The sequence below is a fragment of the Phalacrocorax carbo genome, chromosome 2 (assembly GCF_963921805.1).
Source record: "Phalacrocorax carbo chromosome 2, bPhaCar2.1, whole genome shotgun sequence".
Taxonomy (NCBI): Eukaryota; Metazoa; Chordata; class Aves; order Suliformes; family Phalacrocoracidae; genus Phalacrocorax; species Phalacrocorax carbo.
The window spans coordinates 28,627,484-28,647,186 of NC_087514.1; the positions used below are offsets into that span (position 1 = coordinate 28,627,484).

Below are 19,703 nucleotides of genomic sequence, written 5' to 3' on the forward strand. Positions count from 1 at the left end.
CCCTTATGGTTCTTCAGGCTAATGCCAAGCGCTGGCATCTTTTAGACTCTCTGTGGCTGATAATTAGTCTTTCCCCTATCAACACCAACTCCTGTTTTCCTTGCTGAGACAGAAATGCAATCTGATACTGAGGTATCTTCTCCTGTGGTTATTCAAAGGAAGGTGATTTTTTCAGGAAAGAATCCTGTGTGTTCCTAAGGAAGAGCTAATACTACTCCTAAGCACTGTATTGCCCCAGCTTTTGCCCCTGAAAGACCCTTCCCCAGCTCTGCAGGTGGTCTGTTCTCTAGGGCCTCTTGTCCCCGCAGCCTGCTGGGCTCCTGTTACGCAGTGCAGTGCAGCCTGCACCCCCATGGGCTGTGTCTTCCACAGGCTACCGGTGTTAGCCATGCTCCAGTCCCTCCCACCGCAGAGATGCCCGCTAACGAACTAGATGTCAAAGAGCCTACTCCTTACATTTGGAAAGTAATGACAAGTTACTTAACCTGGGTGCCAAGACCATCTTAAAAATATTACAAGTGTTTCTTGTTTGACTGCGTAATTGAGCGTCTGTGAGTAATGTAAAAAAAAAGTGTTTACTCTTAGAACAAGAAAGTGTTTGGGTAAAAAATTGCTTAACTACAGCAAGGACGAGTCCCACCTGGAGTAACCAGCCATTTTCCCTTCCATGAGTGCTTATTTTGTGGTGCTATAGAAAACACAAATAAGAGCTAGAGGCTCGGCGCGCTCCTGGGAAACCACCTTGTGAGATGTAAGGCAGGGCAAATCTCATTCACAATACTGTTTTTAATATCTAAACCCAAACAACCGTAGCATTTGCCAAGGATCATATGTTTATTTATTGAAATGCTTCAGCATCTACGACTTGCTTCAGATGTTTGTCAATAACTTACACGTCTTAATTGTAAGGAGTGAAAAATCAACAAACACATTAAAATTTCTGAGATTCTGATGCCCGCAGAGAATTTGAGTAACATCAGTCACATTTATAACCTCGCATCTGACTGCTACTTTCCTTCTGTCCAGAAAGAAGGAAAACAAAGGCTTGTGCCTCATGCCCAGAAAGTTAATGCATTCATGTAAAAACAGATTTTGGCAAAGAGCAGACAGAGAAAGGAGTTTCTCAGCTCAGAATTCTCTGTGGAAATGGTCTTAGTCCAGAGCCTTATTACATTACCTGCAGTGCCTGCTACCTGTTAGCACCCGAGATGTCACCTCAGGTGTCTCAAATCCCTTAGGAACTCTGGTCCTGCAAGGAGAAACTTCAGAGGATGGTACAGCGCCTTGCTGTGACACCTAGCTCAGCACCAAGCCTGACTTTGAACTCTTGGAGAGAACGACTGTCACGTTTAGCTTGGTGCTGATTTCTGGGTTTGTACTCCCTCTGTGCCCTGATACGGTCTGGGACCGCGGCTCCGTTGTTAACCAAAGCTTTGGAAGAGATGGTGCGAAAATGCAGTATTTGCACATACAGTCGTTACAAAAGCAGGATCAAAATGGTGCTATACCGTAACAGAGGCGTGTGTTGTTTGTGTGAAGAGCACATGGGGATGTTCTGGGCTGGGCAACCTAAACTACACCCTAGGTCTTCTTTCCGCTCCGTGTCTTCTGATTGTGATAATTGAGAGATTTTAGTGCTCAAAAACGGTGGCTCCAAAAAGCGGAAGAAGCACCTCTAATATCTTTGTTTTTACCTTAATTTAGTGCATTTTTATTGTTCCTGTTTTGTGTCCGAAGAAAACCCCACTGAAAGAAAACTGCCACGGCAGACGCAATTGAAATGCAAACAGAAGGTTTCACAGGAGCCCTGCCAGCGAGCACTGTGTTGGAGATGCACAAAAGTACCCTCCTGCAAATGACCTTACAATGAGGGGAGGGAACGAAGAGAGGTCTAAGTAGCGACGGTTGCCTTCTTCCCTACACCATTGCTCTTTCTCTGGGCAGACATCAATAAAAGGCAGTGATGCTAGAAGCTACAGGGACTTGTGTAAGATTAACTTGGGGTTAATTCATAGAATCAAAGAACGTCCTGAGTTGGAACGGACCTGCAAGGACCACTGAGTCCAACTCCTGCCCCTGCACAGGACAACCCCAAATTTATACCGTATCTCTGAGGGCGTTGTCCAAATGCTTCAGGCTTGATGCTGTGACTGCCTCCCTGGGGAGCCTGTTCCAGTGCCCCACCGCCCTCTGGGTGAGGCACCTTTTCCTAATATCCAACCTAAACCTCCCCAAGCACATCTTCCTGCCATTCCCTCGGGTCCTGTCATTGGTCACCAGAGAGAAGAGTTATAGCGCTCCACGCAGGTTGTTCTGCTGGAAAGCAAAAGTACTTCCGTTACTGTGGTATTATTTGTTCGTTGAAAATACCTCTCCTGCAAAAGGGTAGTGAATGTGGGATATTCTAACAGAATTTAAATGACCAAAAACTTTGGGTTTATCCTTCTGATACAATATGTCTGCCAGCAATTACACAGTAGGCTAGTTTGCCACTAACATGACCTTGACTCAAAGCATGTCCACCAGTTTGAATTACATTTTTTTTACTTTTGCTAAGGATTTGGTTATATTTTTAGAAGTATACTAGTGGCTTCTACTTCCCAACTCAGGTTTTGACCTTGCAAATATCTGGTCTGTCTTTTGTTATGTTTATCAATTTATTTCTTAGGATTGTGACTAGACCTAATGATTTTCATAACAATTTTGCCATTAGTCTAATATTTAGCACTTATCTACCAAGCAATGTTTGTTCATACAGTGCTTTATAGTTTCAAAGAGTTACATGATAACTCACTATTAACAAACAGACAGAAAAAAAACCCCCAAACCTGGAAAACAGAGTGGTTTATAAAACAAGCACAAATCAACAGGCATTGAACTGATGTGTAGTACAATGGTTAGTGCTTTAGCATGACTGAGCACGTGGGGAGAACTTCAGATGACAAAAATTGCTCCGGATAGGTAACGTCAAGGTGCAACTCTCGATGTCAAGGGAACTCTATTTACTCTTAGCTGCTGTAGGTTCCACGTCTATGTCCAGATCCGACAGAGCACAGTAGAAGAGCATCTGAACGTATTTTGTTGTTGTAACTGTAATGCATAGCAAAACCATGTGAAACAATGCTATTATATATCTTAGACAAATATATGGATTCTGAGGCTTTGAAAGCACTACACAGATATCAGGAAAAACTTAGAACACCTTCATCAATTGGATTAAGCACATATTATAAAGAGCTAAAGGCAAAAAAAGCTCAGTAATTAAAGGGAAAATCTCCTTTAATCAACCTTTCTTCAACATTTTCCTTGACTTGTCAGACTGATAGTGGAGTTCAAGTGGAATAGAAATATTAAAGTTTTGCTTTTCAAGAGTGCCTGAATTTGAGGAGTGGAAAGTACCCTTCTGGCCAATAATTCCTTCTTTTATAATTTACAAGAATTCATGGGCTCCTCTGACTCAGATCCCACTCCTTGTGCAGAAAGTGAAGCAACAGTGTCCTGGTATTTCTGCCTTTGAGGGTATCAAACTGCACGCATCTAGTCTTCACAATCCTTACACAGCTTTTATTGAGCCAACATCCTGAAATGGCTCAACACCACAAATAGCACGGAAACTACCATGCTGCTAGAAAGCTACGACCTAGTTGCCATGACTGAAACTTGGTGGGACAAATCCCATGACTGGAACGTGGCTATCGATGGCTACAGACTTTTCTGAAGGGACAGGTGAGGAAGGAGGGGCAGAGGCATTGCTCTCTACATCAAAAAATCAATACGGTGTGAAGAGCTGTCCCTGTAGAATAACCATGAGTCGGTCGAAAGCTTATGGGCAAGAATCAGAGACAGAGGCAACAAAGGAAACCTGTGGCCTGTGTCTAGTACAGGCCGCCTGATCAAGGAGAGCCTGCTGACGAAGACTTCTTCCTCCAGCTCCTGGAGGCTTCGTGCTCGCAGGCTCTTGTCCTACTGGAAGACTTCAACCACCCCCACCTCTGCTGGAAAAGTAGCATGGCGAGCTGTAGGCAATCCAGGAGATTCCTAGAATGCGTTGAGGATAGCTTCTTGAGCCAGGTGATAGACATCTCTACCCGAGGGGATGCAATACTAGACCTGATGGTCACCAATGCAAGTGAGCTCATAAGTGACGTGGAGGCAACGTGGGCTGCAGCAATCAAGCAGTGGTGGAGTTCACACTCCTGAGGGATGTGGGAAAAGCTAGGAGTATAGTCGGCACCCTCAATTCTAGGAAAGCAGAATTCCAGCTCTTCAAGGAGTTAGTCAGCAGAACCCCCTGGGAAATGGTCCTCAGGGGCAAGGGAAGAGAAGAGGGCTGGCAGATGTTTAAGGACACATTCCATAAAGTGCAAGAGCTCTCAGCTCCCATGTGTAAGAAATCAGGCAAGCAAGGGAAGAGACCAGCATGGCTGAGTTGAGACATGCTGGTCAAACTAAAGAGCAAGACGGAACTGCACAGGCAGTGGAAGTGGGGACAGGTGTCCTGGGAAGAGTGTAGGTACACTGCACGGTTGTGTAGGGATGGGGTTGAGATGGCCAAGGCGCGGCTGGAGCTGTATTTGGCAAGGGATGCAAAGAATAACAAGAAAGGCAGAGGAGCCGGGAGACCTGCAAGGGTAAGCAAAGAACCTATAGAGAAACTCAAATGGAAGAAGGAGGTTCACAGTGTGTGGAAAAAGGGACTGGCCACTTGGGAGGAATATAGGAAAAAAGGGTAGAAAGGAGGACCCGGGGAACTACCGACCTGTCGGCCTCACTCTTTGCCTGGGCAGATCATGGAACACGTCCTACTAGAAGCTATGTTAAGGCACATTTAGGACAGGGAGGTGATCTGAGGCAGCCAGTATGGCTTCAGGAAGGGCAAGTCCTGCCTGACCAACCCAGTGGCCTTCTATGATGGAGTGACTACATCAGCGGACAAGGGAAGAGCTATAGATGTCATCTCTCTGGACTTGTGTAAGACCTTTGACACTGTCCCCCTCACCATCCTTCTCTCTAAATTGGAAAGATATGGATTTGATGGGTGGACTTTTCGGTGGATGAGGAACTGGCTGGATGTTCACAACGACAGGGTAGTGGTCAATGACTCAATGACCAGATGGAGACCGGTGATGAGTGGTGTCCCTCAGGGGTCTGTACTGGGACTGGTACTATTTAATATCTTTATCAATGACATAGACAGTGGGCTCGAGTGCACCCCCAGCAAGTTTGCAGACAGCACCGAGCTGAGCAGTGCCCTTGCCACACCTGAAGGACGGGATGTTGTCCAGAGAGACCTAGACAAGCTGGAGAGGTGGACTTGTGTGAACCTCTTGAGGTTCAAGAAGGGCAAGTGCAAGGTCCTGCACCTGGTTCAGGGCAACCCTTATTGCAGCCTTCCAGTAGTTAAAGGGGGACTATAGGAAAGATGGGGCCAATCTTTTTAGCAAGGCCTGTTGGGACAGGACAAGGGGTAATGGTTTTAAACTAAAGGAGGGTAGATTTAGACTGGATATAAGGAAAACTCTTTTTTACTATGAGGGTGGTGAAACACTGGGAAAGGTTGCCTAGAGAGGTGGTAGGTGCCCCATCCCTAGAAACATTCAAGGCCAGGTTGGACGGGGCTCTGAGCAATCTGATCAAGTTGAAGATGTCCCTGCTCACTGCTGGGAGGTTGGACTAGATGACCTCTAAAGGTGCCTTCCAACCTAACCCATTCTATGATTCTATGGTTCTGTGTTAAATGACCATGTCTAGCCACATATTGGAGCGTTTTTGCAGGTGTGCATGGTTCTGTTTTCAGTACCATGTGATGAAGCAAATGATCTCAGACACGCTCTATACAGCGTAGTAACACTTCATAAGGAAAAAGGATTCCTGGAAAAATTATTTCTGTCCTCTGACCAAGCATTCAAGATTTTGGCACACTGACCAGAACAAGATGACGTTGCTTACCAGAGAGCCACTGTAGACATTTAGGTCGTTTTTCAGCTGGCAGATGGACTCCCAAATAATATGCAGGAATGCCTGAGAGGGCAATACCGATGCCAATCAGGGAGTTGATTGTGTCACTGTAGAGAGGAACTATGACCAGCAGAAGGGAACATATACAGTATACTATAGGGAAGAAGAGGTTAAGCTGTGGAGACAAAAGAAATTCCAGTGTTTATTAAAAGATGCAGTAAATATTCTTGTCAGGCTTTGCAGATCAAAACTAGACGTGTCAGGAGTAAAAACATAACCATTGACTATATGACAACTCTGCAGGGAATCTTTTGACTGCCTACAGTCACAACAATTTGCTAGCCTCTGTGCATGCTGCGGAGAACCTCTTATCTGGTACGCACCTGAATATCTGACCATTTTGATGTTTTCAGGCCTGCACAAGCTGAGTTCCTTTCCTCATTAGTAAGCAATCAACCTCTGAAAGCAGTACTTTAAAACTGAGCAGCAATGGCTACTTTTCCCTCCAACTTCAACTGCAATTCTTTAATTGTAAGTTTGCCTGGGAACTCACTCAGCTAGACCTTCAGATACTGTGTTGATGCTACAGAACTAACGCGCCGATGGACGCCATTTTTCCTGGGCACTTAACAAATACCATACCACACCGCACCACAAATAAGGAGAGTTGCAATAACCTCTTCATGGATTTGTTGTGCACTAAAATATCTTTCACTGGCTGTAGTAATGAGCCTTCTCAAGAGTCCAGGACCTGACATTGAATAGTAGCTGAAACTCCTGAGAGTTTACTGGTATTACTCTTTCTTTTTCCTTATACAGGATAAAATGTAAGTTGATGAAAACCAACTGCTACGTTTCAGAAAAGGAAAAAGCGTATGCGGAGTTGTGCATTGACGAAGCTGGCAAATGCTGATAGGAATGACACAGTCATTATCAATAATCTGACTGTAATCCTTGCTTTAGTAGAGTCAACAGCAAAACTGCCAATAAGGCAAGATTTAAACTTTACCTTCCACATATTTTAGGGGAGAGTTTGGAAACGATGTGTGAACATGCTTCAGGGGAATTTGGTCTGCTCTGGAAGACTGGAAAGTTTTCTAGCTGTAGCTGCTTAGTAGGTGCTTAACTCCTTTCTTTGACTGTTTTCTTTGAACGTTTTTTATAATCGGGACGTTACGTTTAAATGGGGAGGAAAAAGTGTTGGTCAAAACGGTGCAGGAGGTTATAGGAAGAAATATTTAGATAGGGTGTTAATTTGGATTTCTCATAAGTTTTACCGCATCACTGCAGAGCCAAAACGCAGGTCACAGAGCCAAGAGAGCCCTGGGAACTGGGAGCCAGCACATTGCTTTTTGTGCCTGGGGGAAGCTGTGGTTTCCCGTACCCGCTTCCTGGACAGACACTGGCCTAACTCTAGAAACAAGTTTTAGGCGCGCTTTGTTCCTGTGCAGGCTCCCTCTCCTAATGGATAGCCAGACGCTCTTCTGCAATCAGTCATCACACTTGCATTTTACTATGGCCACTCTGCAGTGGGAGAGAGCACTCAAAATGTGTTTGATTATTTAAGCTTTTGATCTTCTGAGTGAGCAGAAATTTGGGCATTTATGGGCTTTGGAGGGATTTTGCTGAATTTGTTCAGCCCTGTAAGTTTGATCAGAGTATTAACCTCTGTGGAGCCCCCGTCACCAGCTCTCCTGAGGTCCGCTGTGAACAACACAAAAGGGGGTTGTTCCTGGATGGGCTAAGAGCCCCAGGCATTTATTCATTCCTTAATTATTTTGAAATAAAGATAGTTATAAGGTTGAATGAAAGGAAAAAGAAATGGTAAATATCATTTCATCCTCACAGCAGAAGTACCAGAGCAGATGTTCTTGTGGAAACTCAAAATGGGGTTTGCGCCTTCTTTTCTTACCTTGTATGTTGAAAGGCTTTCTATGGCTGGGAAATAGTCTGTACCAGGACGGGTAATGTTATGGCTGTGGTATTAAGGATCACATGAACATGTCCCTTAGCTGTCTTTTAGGGCTTGTTTCCTCTCTTGTCTACTTACTTTAATAGGCCGTGGTCTATGCGGCTGAGTATATCTCAAATATATCAGTCCTGTAATGGAGAGACCCACAAAGAGCCAGTAGTTGAAGCAGTAGTAATTAATGAGGAGGAAAACATCTTCCACAAGGAGATAAAGCAAAGTCATTAAGCCCTAGGGATAATAAAAAGAAAGACTATTTAATGTGGCAATGAAGACATGTCTTATAAAATAAAGAGGTAGGAAAGTTATAATCCGGCCCATTTCAAACATATTGGGAGTTAGGAGATCAGGTCCTTGCAAGAAGGAGGCACTTCAAACTCTGGGAAATCTGCAGATGTGCTGTGTGAAACATGCTTCTATCTCCTCCTTAAACGGAATGGTGAGACCGCCACGTTTGGCTGAAGCGGTGTTGGGTTTGTCAAGTTTATGCTTCAGCACAAGCAGGAAACACTCCTAAGAAGGCCAGAGGAGGAGCCCCAGACCCAGCTGCACCATGGAGAAGGCTGCTAGGAAGCTTTCGATAGGCAGCGGCTTGCTCTGCTGTTCTGGTTGCCTTCATTTGGAAAGCAAACTGTTAATTGATTTTCACTGTTGGAGGCTCACACAGCCCACTCATACATTGAGACCAGTAGAGTAAATTCTGTGGTATGCAGGTATGCTGTACTGCCTGCATGGAAAGACCTAAAAATACCAGGAATTTAATGTCTGTTTTAAACCGAGGAGCGGAAAAGAATTCCATGTGAAGAACGTGAACGGTGGTGTATTAAGGGAGTATAGCTCATCTTACTGGTGCAAAATGAATCCCCCGAGAAGAATATTCATAATGAGACCATAACTTTTAGCAAACTATTTGATGTCAAACCGGATCGGTGTGATAATCTATTCATAAACCATACGTAACACAGGGCAACGGAAGCCACCAGATAAAACACATGTTCACGTAAAAGCAGTGAAATGTTTTAAACGATTCCACCTACTTTGCTTGTGCATATCATTCCCCTTATTTTAATCTGTTAGATTTATGGATTATTTGTTAGAATCGTTTGCACTAAGTCTATACCTTATGGTTCCTCGATTTTGTGTCACAAGATTCATTTGTATAGTGACAGCAGGAAAAGGTCAATATGTCTGTAGGCATCCAACGGTAGGCATTTAATTTTAAGTCCTTTGTCACTATTCTTATTACTAGACTACTAGAAAATTAGCCCACGGCAGGCTCTGAGAGGTGTTCCTGCCATATTCTTCCCCAGTGTCACTCTGAAAACCTACAGAAAGACCTAAACAACTCCTGTCTATACTGTTACATCGTTAGCCATTCTCTGTTTTCTAAGTCATGCTATTGTACTTACTCCTCACTAACCTTGTTCAGAGAGTGTATGAACGTCAATCAAGCCCTCCTCTTTCCACTGATAACAAAATGCCACCAGACAAAATAACACACCACCACACACCCCCAGTGGGATTTAGAAATTGTGGGCACTTGAGGAAGATGCCTCTGGCGCAGGAGAAGCTGGAGAGAAATGGCTGGCAGAGGTGAGGTGTTTATACTGCCCGGGTCCCAAGCCCCGGCTGCCCAGGGCAGGCACGGGGCCAGGCGGTCACTTACATTGAAGAGGAGAGCAGGGACTGGTGTGAGGCGCTTCACATGAATCAAGCTCAGACTGTCCGGGAGGTGTCCTTCCCTGGCCCCAACATAAAAAAGCCTGAAAAGAAGAATAAGAAAACTCAGCCAGACAGTTAGCCAAGGAATAGCTTGTTGCTTTCCAGCAACGGCAGCGTGAGTTCTTTTATTAGTGCATTGTAAATGCTGCCCTCTTCTCAAATGGCTTTAGTTTATCGATTGGTGCTGATCACAGAAACACATGTCAGATAGTAACAATCCTTCCATCATAAATGAACATCTTGACATGGCAAAAATGAACTGTGTCACTTTCACAATGCAGAAGTAAAGAATGCAGTTTAATAATAAATAATTCCTTTGCATTGATTTAAATCTTATATTTCATACCTAGATGCTGCAATTATTGATGAGTTTAAGCCACTATAGCAAGACATGGCCACTGCTATAGGAATTATCCACTTCACATAACTGAGGGTTTCACCGCCAAACGTCTGTAACAGAAGAAGGAAATAATAATGAGGCCCGTTACGTTAAGCGTATGGACAACCCTGAGAAACTCTCCTGAAAACACACCAGCCCAAATACAGTGTCATAGCCCACGCTTCCTTCTGGACCCAGTAATGACTTGGGAAATTAGAATTTGGAAAAACTGATCAGATTCAACATAAAAATGACAGATGTGTTTAAAAAAAAACATAAATAAATCTAAGCCTAGATCCAGTCAGTGAGATAATAGAAGAAGTTGTATTGGCTTTTATGTACTGTACAAATCCTGACTGTAGCAATTTATGAGCTATAATTATGCTTTTGTATAAAATATTGGTAAGGTTTTAAAACGAATTTCACTGCAGTTTTTTTTTGTGTTGAAAAAGTCACAGTGCTCCTGCAGCATTAAACAGCACACACTCTACATTAGCATGCTATCAAAACATCCCTGGTTCTTAAACCACCCATGCTTCCCATAGCTCTTTCTCTGTCTGGCCCTGGCAAAAGCATCCTCTATGATGAAGTACTGGTAGGAGCAGGATTTGCAGAGTATATCAGAGGATTTTACAGAGGCTGATTTATTCAAGATATTCTTTATATGCACCTTCTAGTACACTGGTGCTCTTACACAAAAACAGTGTTTTAAACAAAGCAACAATCTTCAGCATGGAAGTGTTTCAATTGTTTTGCCAAGTATGCTACCCGAGCTTCTCCCACAGTGCCAGTTACTGCCACATGCAGTAACTTCTGGTTTAATTATTTTATAGAACTTACCACGGCCACTGCATCGCTCGTGAGGAGAGCTGACATGTCCAACACTACGTAGTACGCTATGTTAGTCAGCAAGTAAATAACAGTCACAGTAGGCATTGAAATTGCAATAGAAAGAGGTAGATTCCTACAAAAGGAAAATGGCAAAATTATTTCATGTTCTTTGAATAAGGACTATTTAAACAGAAGATTGTTCCCAAATCCAACCATTTGGGAAGGGATGCCTCCATCACTTTCTGTAATCCACCACTGTGTAATCATAGGGCTACAAAATAACGTGCCGTCACGTGTAGAACAATTCCGTCGGCAGCTTAGCTGGCTGCTTGTGGGTCTGTCACAAATTTTAGAGAAAAATCATACATTTATACTTGTAAATTTCATACACTGTCCTTCTATGAAGCAATTTAAGAAAATGCTTAAGCAATGAGATTTAAAGACACACTTAGGTGTTTTTGCGAGCGTAGCACTTTTTTCCTGACTTTGGGACTATGTACGTCCCAAGACAAGGTGGGCTCACTCTGAGTAGGTGAGGCACACCACTCCCACAGGGTGGACGTCCCTGCAGAGGGGAGGAGGTGATACTTGCAGTGCTACTGTGGGCTTTTTCATTTTATTTTGAATAAACCTTTCATCTCTAGTAAAATTAAACTTTTTTCCCCACAAACAGTAATGCTGAAGACGACATGATAAAACAGTCATGAACCCGCAGCAGTCTTACTCTGCTGGTGGAAAATAAAATAACTGCTCTATCTGACTGAAAAGCAATAGAGGATTTTAGAGACCTAGGTGGACCCACACTTTCCCCTGCTTTCAGCAGGGATTTGGTCTCCTCCTTTATCAATTCTCGCCTAAAGTGGAAGGTTTAAAATACATATATGCAGACAAGTGATTTATTAGCATGATACAGTTGGTCATCAGGAAGGGTTTGCATACTTAGTACTTCTCTCAGAAAGAAGAAGGTTTTTTGCAGGAAACTAGTTTGAATAATTTCCAGTCAGAAACAAATGCAGAGCGGCTTGTCCTGCCATCACCTGTCTTAACAGGACACTTCAGGGATTCAGAGGAAAGGCAGCCGTTTACCTCTCAGGGTTCTGCATTTCCTCAGTGACGTAGTTGAGTGTGTCCCATCCCGCGTATGAGTAGAGGGCAGAGTAGAGAGCCAGCGCGATCATCCCTGGATTTGTTGCTGAGCCCTTAAACAGACCGCTCAGGTTTTCTGTTTCTCCTGTACAAACGGCAGGTACCAAGTGCCTGTTACGCTTCAAGGACTACAACATAGAAGGACATCACGCTAAAAGTCTCAGCTAACCAAAAGGAAATAAACCCCCACTGCCTCCAGGTGACATTACTAATTCTATAAGCTTATATTTTCACTTGACCAAGAGGAAAGTTTCAGCCAGAGATTCAGAGAGATACACTTCTGCAGGGAGGCAGCAGAAGACAGTTTCCTGTGTTTGTTTTTGGGATGTGACTTGTGTAATTCTACTAGAATTCACAACATGCTGGTCTCCTGGCATCGCCATCTGGCCTACCGAAGGAGGGAGCTATACTGAGGTCATGCTATGCCCTGTCAGCCTGGCAGAGGCATCTGGGAAACCCAATTTCAATTCCTGAATCTGTCTTGTATTTCTTTCTCATATCTGTGCTTTTGTTTTCACCAGTTGAATTAGTTGCCAATGCAGGGGGAAGTTCTGGAGGCACGGTTCTCAGTGGGATGCTCTGTCCCACAGAGGTGTTCCCCAAAATCAAGAGAGGAGATTGAGAAACCTTTCAATCTCAAATTCTCCACTAGTTTAGCTCAATCGGTTGAGATGACAACCCGCAGGATGCTGCCAAATAGATGAAATGTTAACAAAACTGTGTGAGCCTTCACTGTGAATCTGCAAAGGGGAAGAAAGGCCTTACTGAGCTTGCAGAAGGAAAGTCAACTATCTAATATAAATGGAAGTGGGTTTAAGTATTAAGGAAGACAGCAACAAGCTGAAAGCTCTATTGGGGAAGACAGTAAGGTCTTTGTTATAAAATGAAACTACTTCACCCTGTGGTTAAAGTAAGGAGTTTATAGATACCACAGAAGCAATTCAGCCTTTGAGGAGCAGTAACTCCCAAGAGACTGTTTGAACTGATGAAGGTGAAGCTATGGGATGGACACACCCTTTGGGGAAGAAAATGTTGGGAAGGAAAAAAAAATCCAAAAGTACCAAGAGAAGCTTATTTTACTTAAGGCAGCTCATCTTCAAAATCAGATACATTCACAGTGTTTTAAAACGAGAGGCGTATCTGAGCACACCAGAAGGAATACAGCCGGGCTAAAACATTGTAACCACGCTTTTCATTAAAACAGCTGCTGAGTTTAAAAGAGGGCATTGACTGGATCACATCTTCCTCCAGAAGCCAGATCATTCCTCCTCCCAGTCCTCTCTGTATTTAAGGGCTCGGTTCTGCTTTAGCAAAGCAAGAGATGAGACTCTTACTGCCACCAAACGCCCTCAGCATTTTGCGTTCCTCACAGTCATGTTTCCTCTATGCCTTTACCCTCCCTGACCTTGTGGGGAGCAATGTAAAGGACCCAGAGTGGGTTATGTGGATGCACGAGCAGAGGGAATGGCCCCTGGGCCAAACCGCATTGTGGCAGCTTCACGTACGTGAGCGGGCTGGGAGTTTTGACAGGGTCAATTTGAAAGCACGTGTAAATTTGTGACTGTGATAACAGGGCAAGGCCTCTATAGTGGTGCAGCTTTTATAGACATCATGGACTCACACCTCTGTAAAACTGCAGCACATGCAGGGAACTATTCATTCATGTAAGTGTGGCCATTAAGCAAAGCTTTCCCTCCGCATCTTCACAGTCTTGCCCGTAGGGCTGGGTTTGTTGCTCAGGTTTCTTTGGACTTGAACAAACCCATGACAACTGGCATGCACGGATAATAGCTACAGTATTAAGCTGTCTTAAAGTCTGGTATCTGGCGTTACAAGTTAGTTTCAACAGGAGAAAAAGACAATTCCTAAACTGAAGAGGGAAATCTATCTTTATTTTAGCTGAATAAAGACAGAATTGTCATTTAGGAATTTAATGGGAAAGGAAAATGAAGAAATCCTAGTAACTAAGCAACAGAGCTAGAGTTGGAAGAGACCTCGCTGTACCAGAGATGCAAATTAATAAAGTCAAATCTATTGTCACATGCCAAGATCAGAGGTAGCACTGGAAAAAACTAGTCTCTGCGTATTCAGTGTATTCACTTCAGTCCAGGTACTGCTGCTACAGGGTGGCTCATCTGTCCTGTGGTGTCTTACAGTACCGCAGTGATTCATAGGACCACAGTATTACAGCCTTTTCCCTTGTTTCTAGGAACAAGCACGCCCTCTCACCAATGAAGGGAAGGGCCTCCCCTGTCCTCTCCCCACGCAGGGCGCCGTGTCGGCTCTCTGCCACGGGCAGGGCAGGGAGAGCGGCGGGGTGAGGAGCGATGCAAAGGATGTGTCCGGCAACTTCTGCTGTGCTGTCCTGTCACAGGACAAGTAGCGACACTCTCCTTTAACATGCATGAGTCAGGGACACTGAGGCTGACTTTAAAGCAGCACTGAACCGATGTTAATTCAGCTGCTATTTGCTACTCAGCCTGAGCAGCGCAGAACTTGGTGTGTGTTGGTTTGCCACACTGAGGGTAGAAGAAGAATTCAACCCCTGTTGCTTAACGAGCCTTAAAATTCCTCTAATCCTCCTATGGCAGACAGGTGTTTTCCAGCGTAATTAGCACTTCTTGTGTTAGTCTTAGGAAGTCTGATCTTCCTGCACAGATTTTGAAACTCCTATACAGTTTGTTTTTAAGAATTGAGGCAAATGAAAAACATTCTCACCTTTACCAATTTTGTAGAGGCCAACAGATATCACCAAGATGAGAGCCATAACTTTTGCACATGTGAAAATATCTTGGACACGGGTTCCCCACTTCACATTAACACAATTAATAAAAGTTAAGGAACCTGTAGAGAAACAGAATATGCATGAGAGGAGCACTGATCTTTCATAATATCACCTAAAGCACATTTCAAATACTTTCTTCCAGATCCCACCCCTATTTCAAGAAATAAAGCCAAACCAAATCTCACCATTTCAAGACCACCTGGACTTATTAAAAAGAATGAAATACCTGATTTAAAAGTTACACAATAGTTTTTTGGAGGATACTTTTTTCCTGACAGTAGGTAAGACAAAACGCATCACATTTTGAATTTTAGGACTCACTCCTGCTCCTTTCAAATAACCTTTGAATGTTACTACAACCAGCAGAGTTGCTCACATGCAGAAGGTGATCTTTCTCTAGAGTCTTGTACTTATGCTGAAGTTCTTCCTGAAGTTCTCCATGCCAATGTGAAACCGAGTCTTAATTAACCTTTTGGAAGCTTTGGTTGAGTTGTACATTTTAAGCCATTTTTAAGAGATCGTGCGATAGCACGGCCTAAAAGGAACACATATTCCATCTTGACAAATCCACGTTTAAAAGGAAAAGAATCTGAGTGCAGTTCATCTACCAGAGGATAGGTTTGTAAGGCTCATCCCTGTGGTTACCTAAGACATAAAGTCATGACAAAGTCAACTCTGATTACACTACACATTTTTTCTGGAGACAAAATTAATATTAGGCAGAACATTATTAATTCCATATGATTTTTGAGATTTCTGTTCATTTTTTGTGATGTGCAAGAAATAGGGGAGAGAGGACACGGACCAAGCGCAGGCTGTGAATTAGGTGAATGATCCATGGATGTATGTATCTTTAGCCAGCAGTCACAGTTTCCCCCCAGACAAGTGGCTGTAATTGTCCTCTCCCCTCTAACAATCCTAGCCCTAGATAAAATCCACCTGGAGTACAGATTATTAGATCCCAAGAACTTGTTTTAGAGAGGCAGTAATTATTTTCACAGAAGGAGAAGGAATAGAAATTCTGAAAAATCCCCTGGGCACCTACAAGTATAGTTCTTAACTTCTAGGAATCATAACTTTACTTACAAATACAAGCAGCTGCAATCAACCTGACTGCATCGTACGGCGGCTCACATTGAGGAAAAATTGGTTGAACAATATAGTTAGCAAAGGTGATTGCTATCACTGCCTGGGTAGTTGGTTCGATAATTAGCAAGGAAGACCACAGTTCGATGAAGGCTACAAAGGAACCAAAAGCTTCCAGGATATAGGCATAACTGGCTCCAGATTTAACAATGGATGTTCCCAATTCAGCGTAACACAAAGCTCCAAACAGTGAAAATATCCCACCAAGTGCCCAGATGACTAGTGAGAGTCCATAGGAGGCACTGTACATTAAAACACCTCTGGGTGATACAAATATCCCAGAGCCAATCATGTTCCCTACAATTAAAGAAACTCCATTTTGTAACGTGATTTCTTTTTTCATCTGCATTTTTTCACTTGTGTCTGCCATGTTGTCCATTTCAGCATTTCCGTTTTTAGTTTTGGGTTTTTTATTGCAGCATATTCGCCAGGGGAATGGCATCCTCGACTACTGTTACCTGAAAACAAAGGAGAGAACATCTTTTGTAGCACACATGGCATCAGAGTAACTCATGAGAGACACAGTTTCCTAGATGATCAGATAACTAATGAGGCCTGATGAGGATTACATATTGAAAGATGTCACATTTTCTTGAAATATTAAATGCTTTTCTCAACCTAGTGGCACTTTCTTTAAGCACAGTAACAGTTGGAACATCGGAGTAAAGTTAAACACTCCCAGTTTCCTACCATGAACACATTTTTTCTGCTTGTATGAAAGAAATGAGTGGAAAGAAGTGTGTCTGTGTCGCCCCGTCCCATCTGTGTCCCCCTAACCTTTTTTCCCTACAATATGAGCTAATACTTCCAGCTCCTCCTTGCTCCATTTCTGCTCTCCACAGCTACGGGAAATGTGGGCAGAAATCCCCTCCCATGATCCCAGTTCTGAGAACCAGAGGGCCCATCAGGACAGCAGCACATTAGAAATTTGGGCAGAACTCTGTATTAATATGACTTTGGCAATAGAGCTCATTTAAAATCATTTGAAAGAAAAACAATCAGAAGAAGAAACAGATCAAACTTCTGTACTTTGAGAGATGCCACATTAGCAAAACTTTTAACCAGACCCTGAATTAAGTCCAGGAGTAGGTACAGCCTGAGAACCAAAGGATAAGAGATTCCATTTCCATAACCAAGTTGTGTAACTTCACTGTAGTATAAGTTACCCCAATTTATATCAGCTGGAAATCTGCAAGCAAGTAGCAATTTGAGAACAAAAACTTTTAAACAGCTTCTGCCTGGTCCTGTTCCCCACCACCCCCACTCAAATCAAAAGCAATATTCCCGCTAGCTTTGACAGGGCACTGATTTCATTCACTGCGGTGACAATGTTGAAGTTGTTATTGATTTCTTTATTCAGGACTATGTCTTCCTTAAATAAACAATGTTTGAGTGAAGCAGGACTTATGGTGGTTCTTAGCAAAGTCTTCATACTATTACAAAAATCAGCGGAATATAGGAAATAGTCTCCTGTACAGGTCTTCGTCTGTAATAGGAAAATGAGAAGAATTTTTTCTCAAACGTATAAAGAATTTCCTGCTGTTACAATCCAGGCAGTGATGAAAGCAATTTGAGCATATCCCCAATGTCGCCCTCATTTATAGCTTCTGCTATTTTCTTCCTACTGAACCTGGCCCACAGTCCTGCCCTAGTGTCACCGCTGTCACTTTGTCCTCATCCTACCGTCTTTCCTTTCTGGGGCCACCACTGCTGTTTCTGCCTCGAGATCATGTCCCAAGAAGCTTAAGCTAAGAAGTGCAGCTGTTCAAGCACGTCTCTGTTCTCTGTCACTTGGGCACCTCCGTAAGTGCAGTAATTTATGTGGTAATTTAAAAACGGAGGTTCTTTGCATTCAGGCATTCTGCTTTAGCATGGTTGAGTATTTAAAGGCTAACCCTACAGAAATAGTAAAACTTTGTGGCACCAAAAATATAAGTACAGCTATTTTAGTATCTCTTGTGGATGAAGTCTGAAGAGCAAGTCATAAAAGCTTCCTGACATGAAGGAAGGTCCCTGTTCTCTTGGTCCCCATGGACTGTGACAAGCAGAAAGAGCTTCTGCGCTCTTGAAACCAGAGATTCAGACAGGCATCAACATGCCAGTGTGCCTCGGAGCCTGCAGCAGGCTAAACGAAAGCTGCAAACACTTGCCTGTGCCTGCGTCAGTAAGGGAGCTCGACTACAGAACTTCAGCACCCTGTTTTCCTGCAGGTCCTGCTCTTCCTTAGGGCCTCTCTTGACAAACAGAGGAAAATTTTCCTCTCAGAGACAAAAGAGAATGCCTTGGGAGCACACACAGGCATAATGGCCCTAAATTCTTTACAGTCTCCTGTTTACCTCCCGACTGTATGTACAAAGAACAACAGAAAGGAACTCGCAGAGCGACACCTGAGAAGTTCAGGTGATTCTCCACAGCTCAGTTTTTTCATCAAGCCACTGCCAGAAACCATACAGAGAAGTGCAGGAAGAAGGGACAGCTGGATAGAAGTTGAAAACCAAAGTTGAAATCAAAGTCAGTTTTTCCATAAATTAGTGCAGGACTGGTTTGTCAGGCCAGGGTTTTCTCAGACACTTGCCATCCTTCAGGGGTCCACATGCTCATGAGTGATTCCCTCCTCCTCCTCCTCGATTTGGCAATCAACTTTTGCCAAATAATTAAGTAAGGCATGGTCAGGGGTTATGGAAGTGTGAACGGCTCCATAGATTTCCAGAGGGACCCAGCTGCCTCAATTTGTTAGGACACTTTGAAATTCTCAGCTTTTAATTCAAGAAGTACTAGGGAATAAATCCGAGGATCTCTCTCAGAGACCAAATAATATTTGCAGATTCCATTGGAAACTGAGGGCATTTAGAAAGTCATCTCCTATGAAAGATGTTGGAACATGCTGGACAGCAAATTTACTCCTTAATATTATTTCAGATACTTTCACGGCCTTTTCTCTCAGTGATTGTTGTCTACTGCCACATCATTTCACAATAATGAAAGTGTGCTGTGCCATCAATAAACAGCAAAGTCAAGCCAGGCAATGAAAGTGGTAAACCCCCAGTATTTTCTCGTTTCAGTTAGCAAATGGATGACATTAAGGATGTCGTTTAAAAAAAAACCAAACAACAAAATCCGGTGTATTTTAATTAAGTTTGTATTAGGAAACAATATATGTGTAGAAAGCCGTTTTAAAGTCATGAGCAATCTCTTATTTTCCCCAAGTACACTCTAGGAAGTTTTTTTTCCTGCGTGCAGGAGATTGACCAAAATAAAAATCCCCAGTCATATATATTTCTATGAGTAGCTATTGGAACATGAAATCAGAAGAGCCAGCCGTTTTCAACAAGACCAAAATGTGTAGATCAAACCTCAAAACACTATTTTTTTAGCATGAGCATCAACAGGTCTTAAAAGGAGTATTCCTGGCAGATTATGCTGCCCACCGCAAAGCGAGTGACAGAGGATATTTGAGAAAGAAGCTATTGTGCTCCAGGTCTAAGAAAGGTATTAAAAAGAGAAGGTAGCAGCTTACCAGAGGGTAGGTGAGGTGCCTGTTCCCTTTAGCAGAAAGGCTACTGTAACTGAATAGTGACTCTCTAGCTGCTGCTCTAGATAAGCACACATCTGCTGCACCAGGACGGGTAAGATAACGCTGATATGGATAGCCTCTTTCACTCTTGGTTTAGCCTTGCCTTTAGCTGCTGTTTTTGATACAGTCGCATGAATACTAAAATCAACGAGAGCTTTCAAGAAAGAAGATCCCAGACTCTCCTGGAATGTGG

At 43.3% G+C, this 19,703-nt stretch overlaps 1 protein-coding gene across 4 annotated transcripts in view; it reads right to left on the reverse strand.

Annotated features, from left to right (window-relative positions):
• Nucleotides 1-815: 815 nt before the first annotated feature.
• LOC135311881 (Y+L amino acid transporter 2-like) overlaps nt 816-19,703 on the reverse strand; it is a 56,970-nt gene continuing 38,082 nt past the window's right edge. For 2 of the 4 annotated variants that reach the window (XM_064442454.1, XM_064442453.1), the window contains exons 2-11: nt 15,877-16,394; nt 14,724-14,849; nt 11,946-12,090; nt 10,869-10,992; nt 9,996-10,099; nt 9,594-9,690; nt 8,009-8,158; nt 5,950-6,133; nt 3,007-3,090; nt 816-2,316 (exon numbers count right to left, since the gene is read on the reverse strand). In XM_064442454.1, coding sequence (XP_064298524.1) covers nt 2,267-2,316; nt 3,007-3,090; nt 5,950-6,133; nt 8,009-8,158; nt 9,594-9,690; nt 9,996-10,099; nt 10,869-10,992; nt 11,946-12,090; nt 14,724-14,849; nt 15,877-16,378 — 1,566 coding nt within the window. In that variant the 5' untranslated portion in view covers nt 16,379-16,394 and the 3' untranslated portion in view covers nt 816-2,266. Of the gene's footprint in view, nt 2,317-3,006; nt 3,091-5,949; nt 6,134-8,008; nt 8,159-9,593; nt 9,691-9,995; nt 10,100-10,868; nt 10,993-11,945; nt 12,091-14,723; nt 14,850-15,876; nt 16,395-19,453; nt 19,609-19,703 lie in introns of those variants that run through there. The other 2 variants (XM_064442452.1, XM_064442455.1) reach the window with 2 other exon arrangements.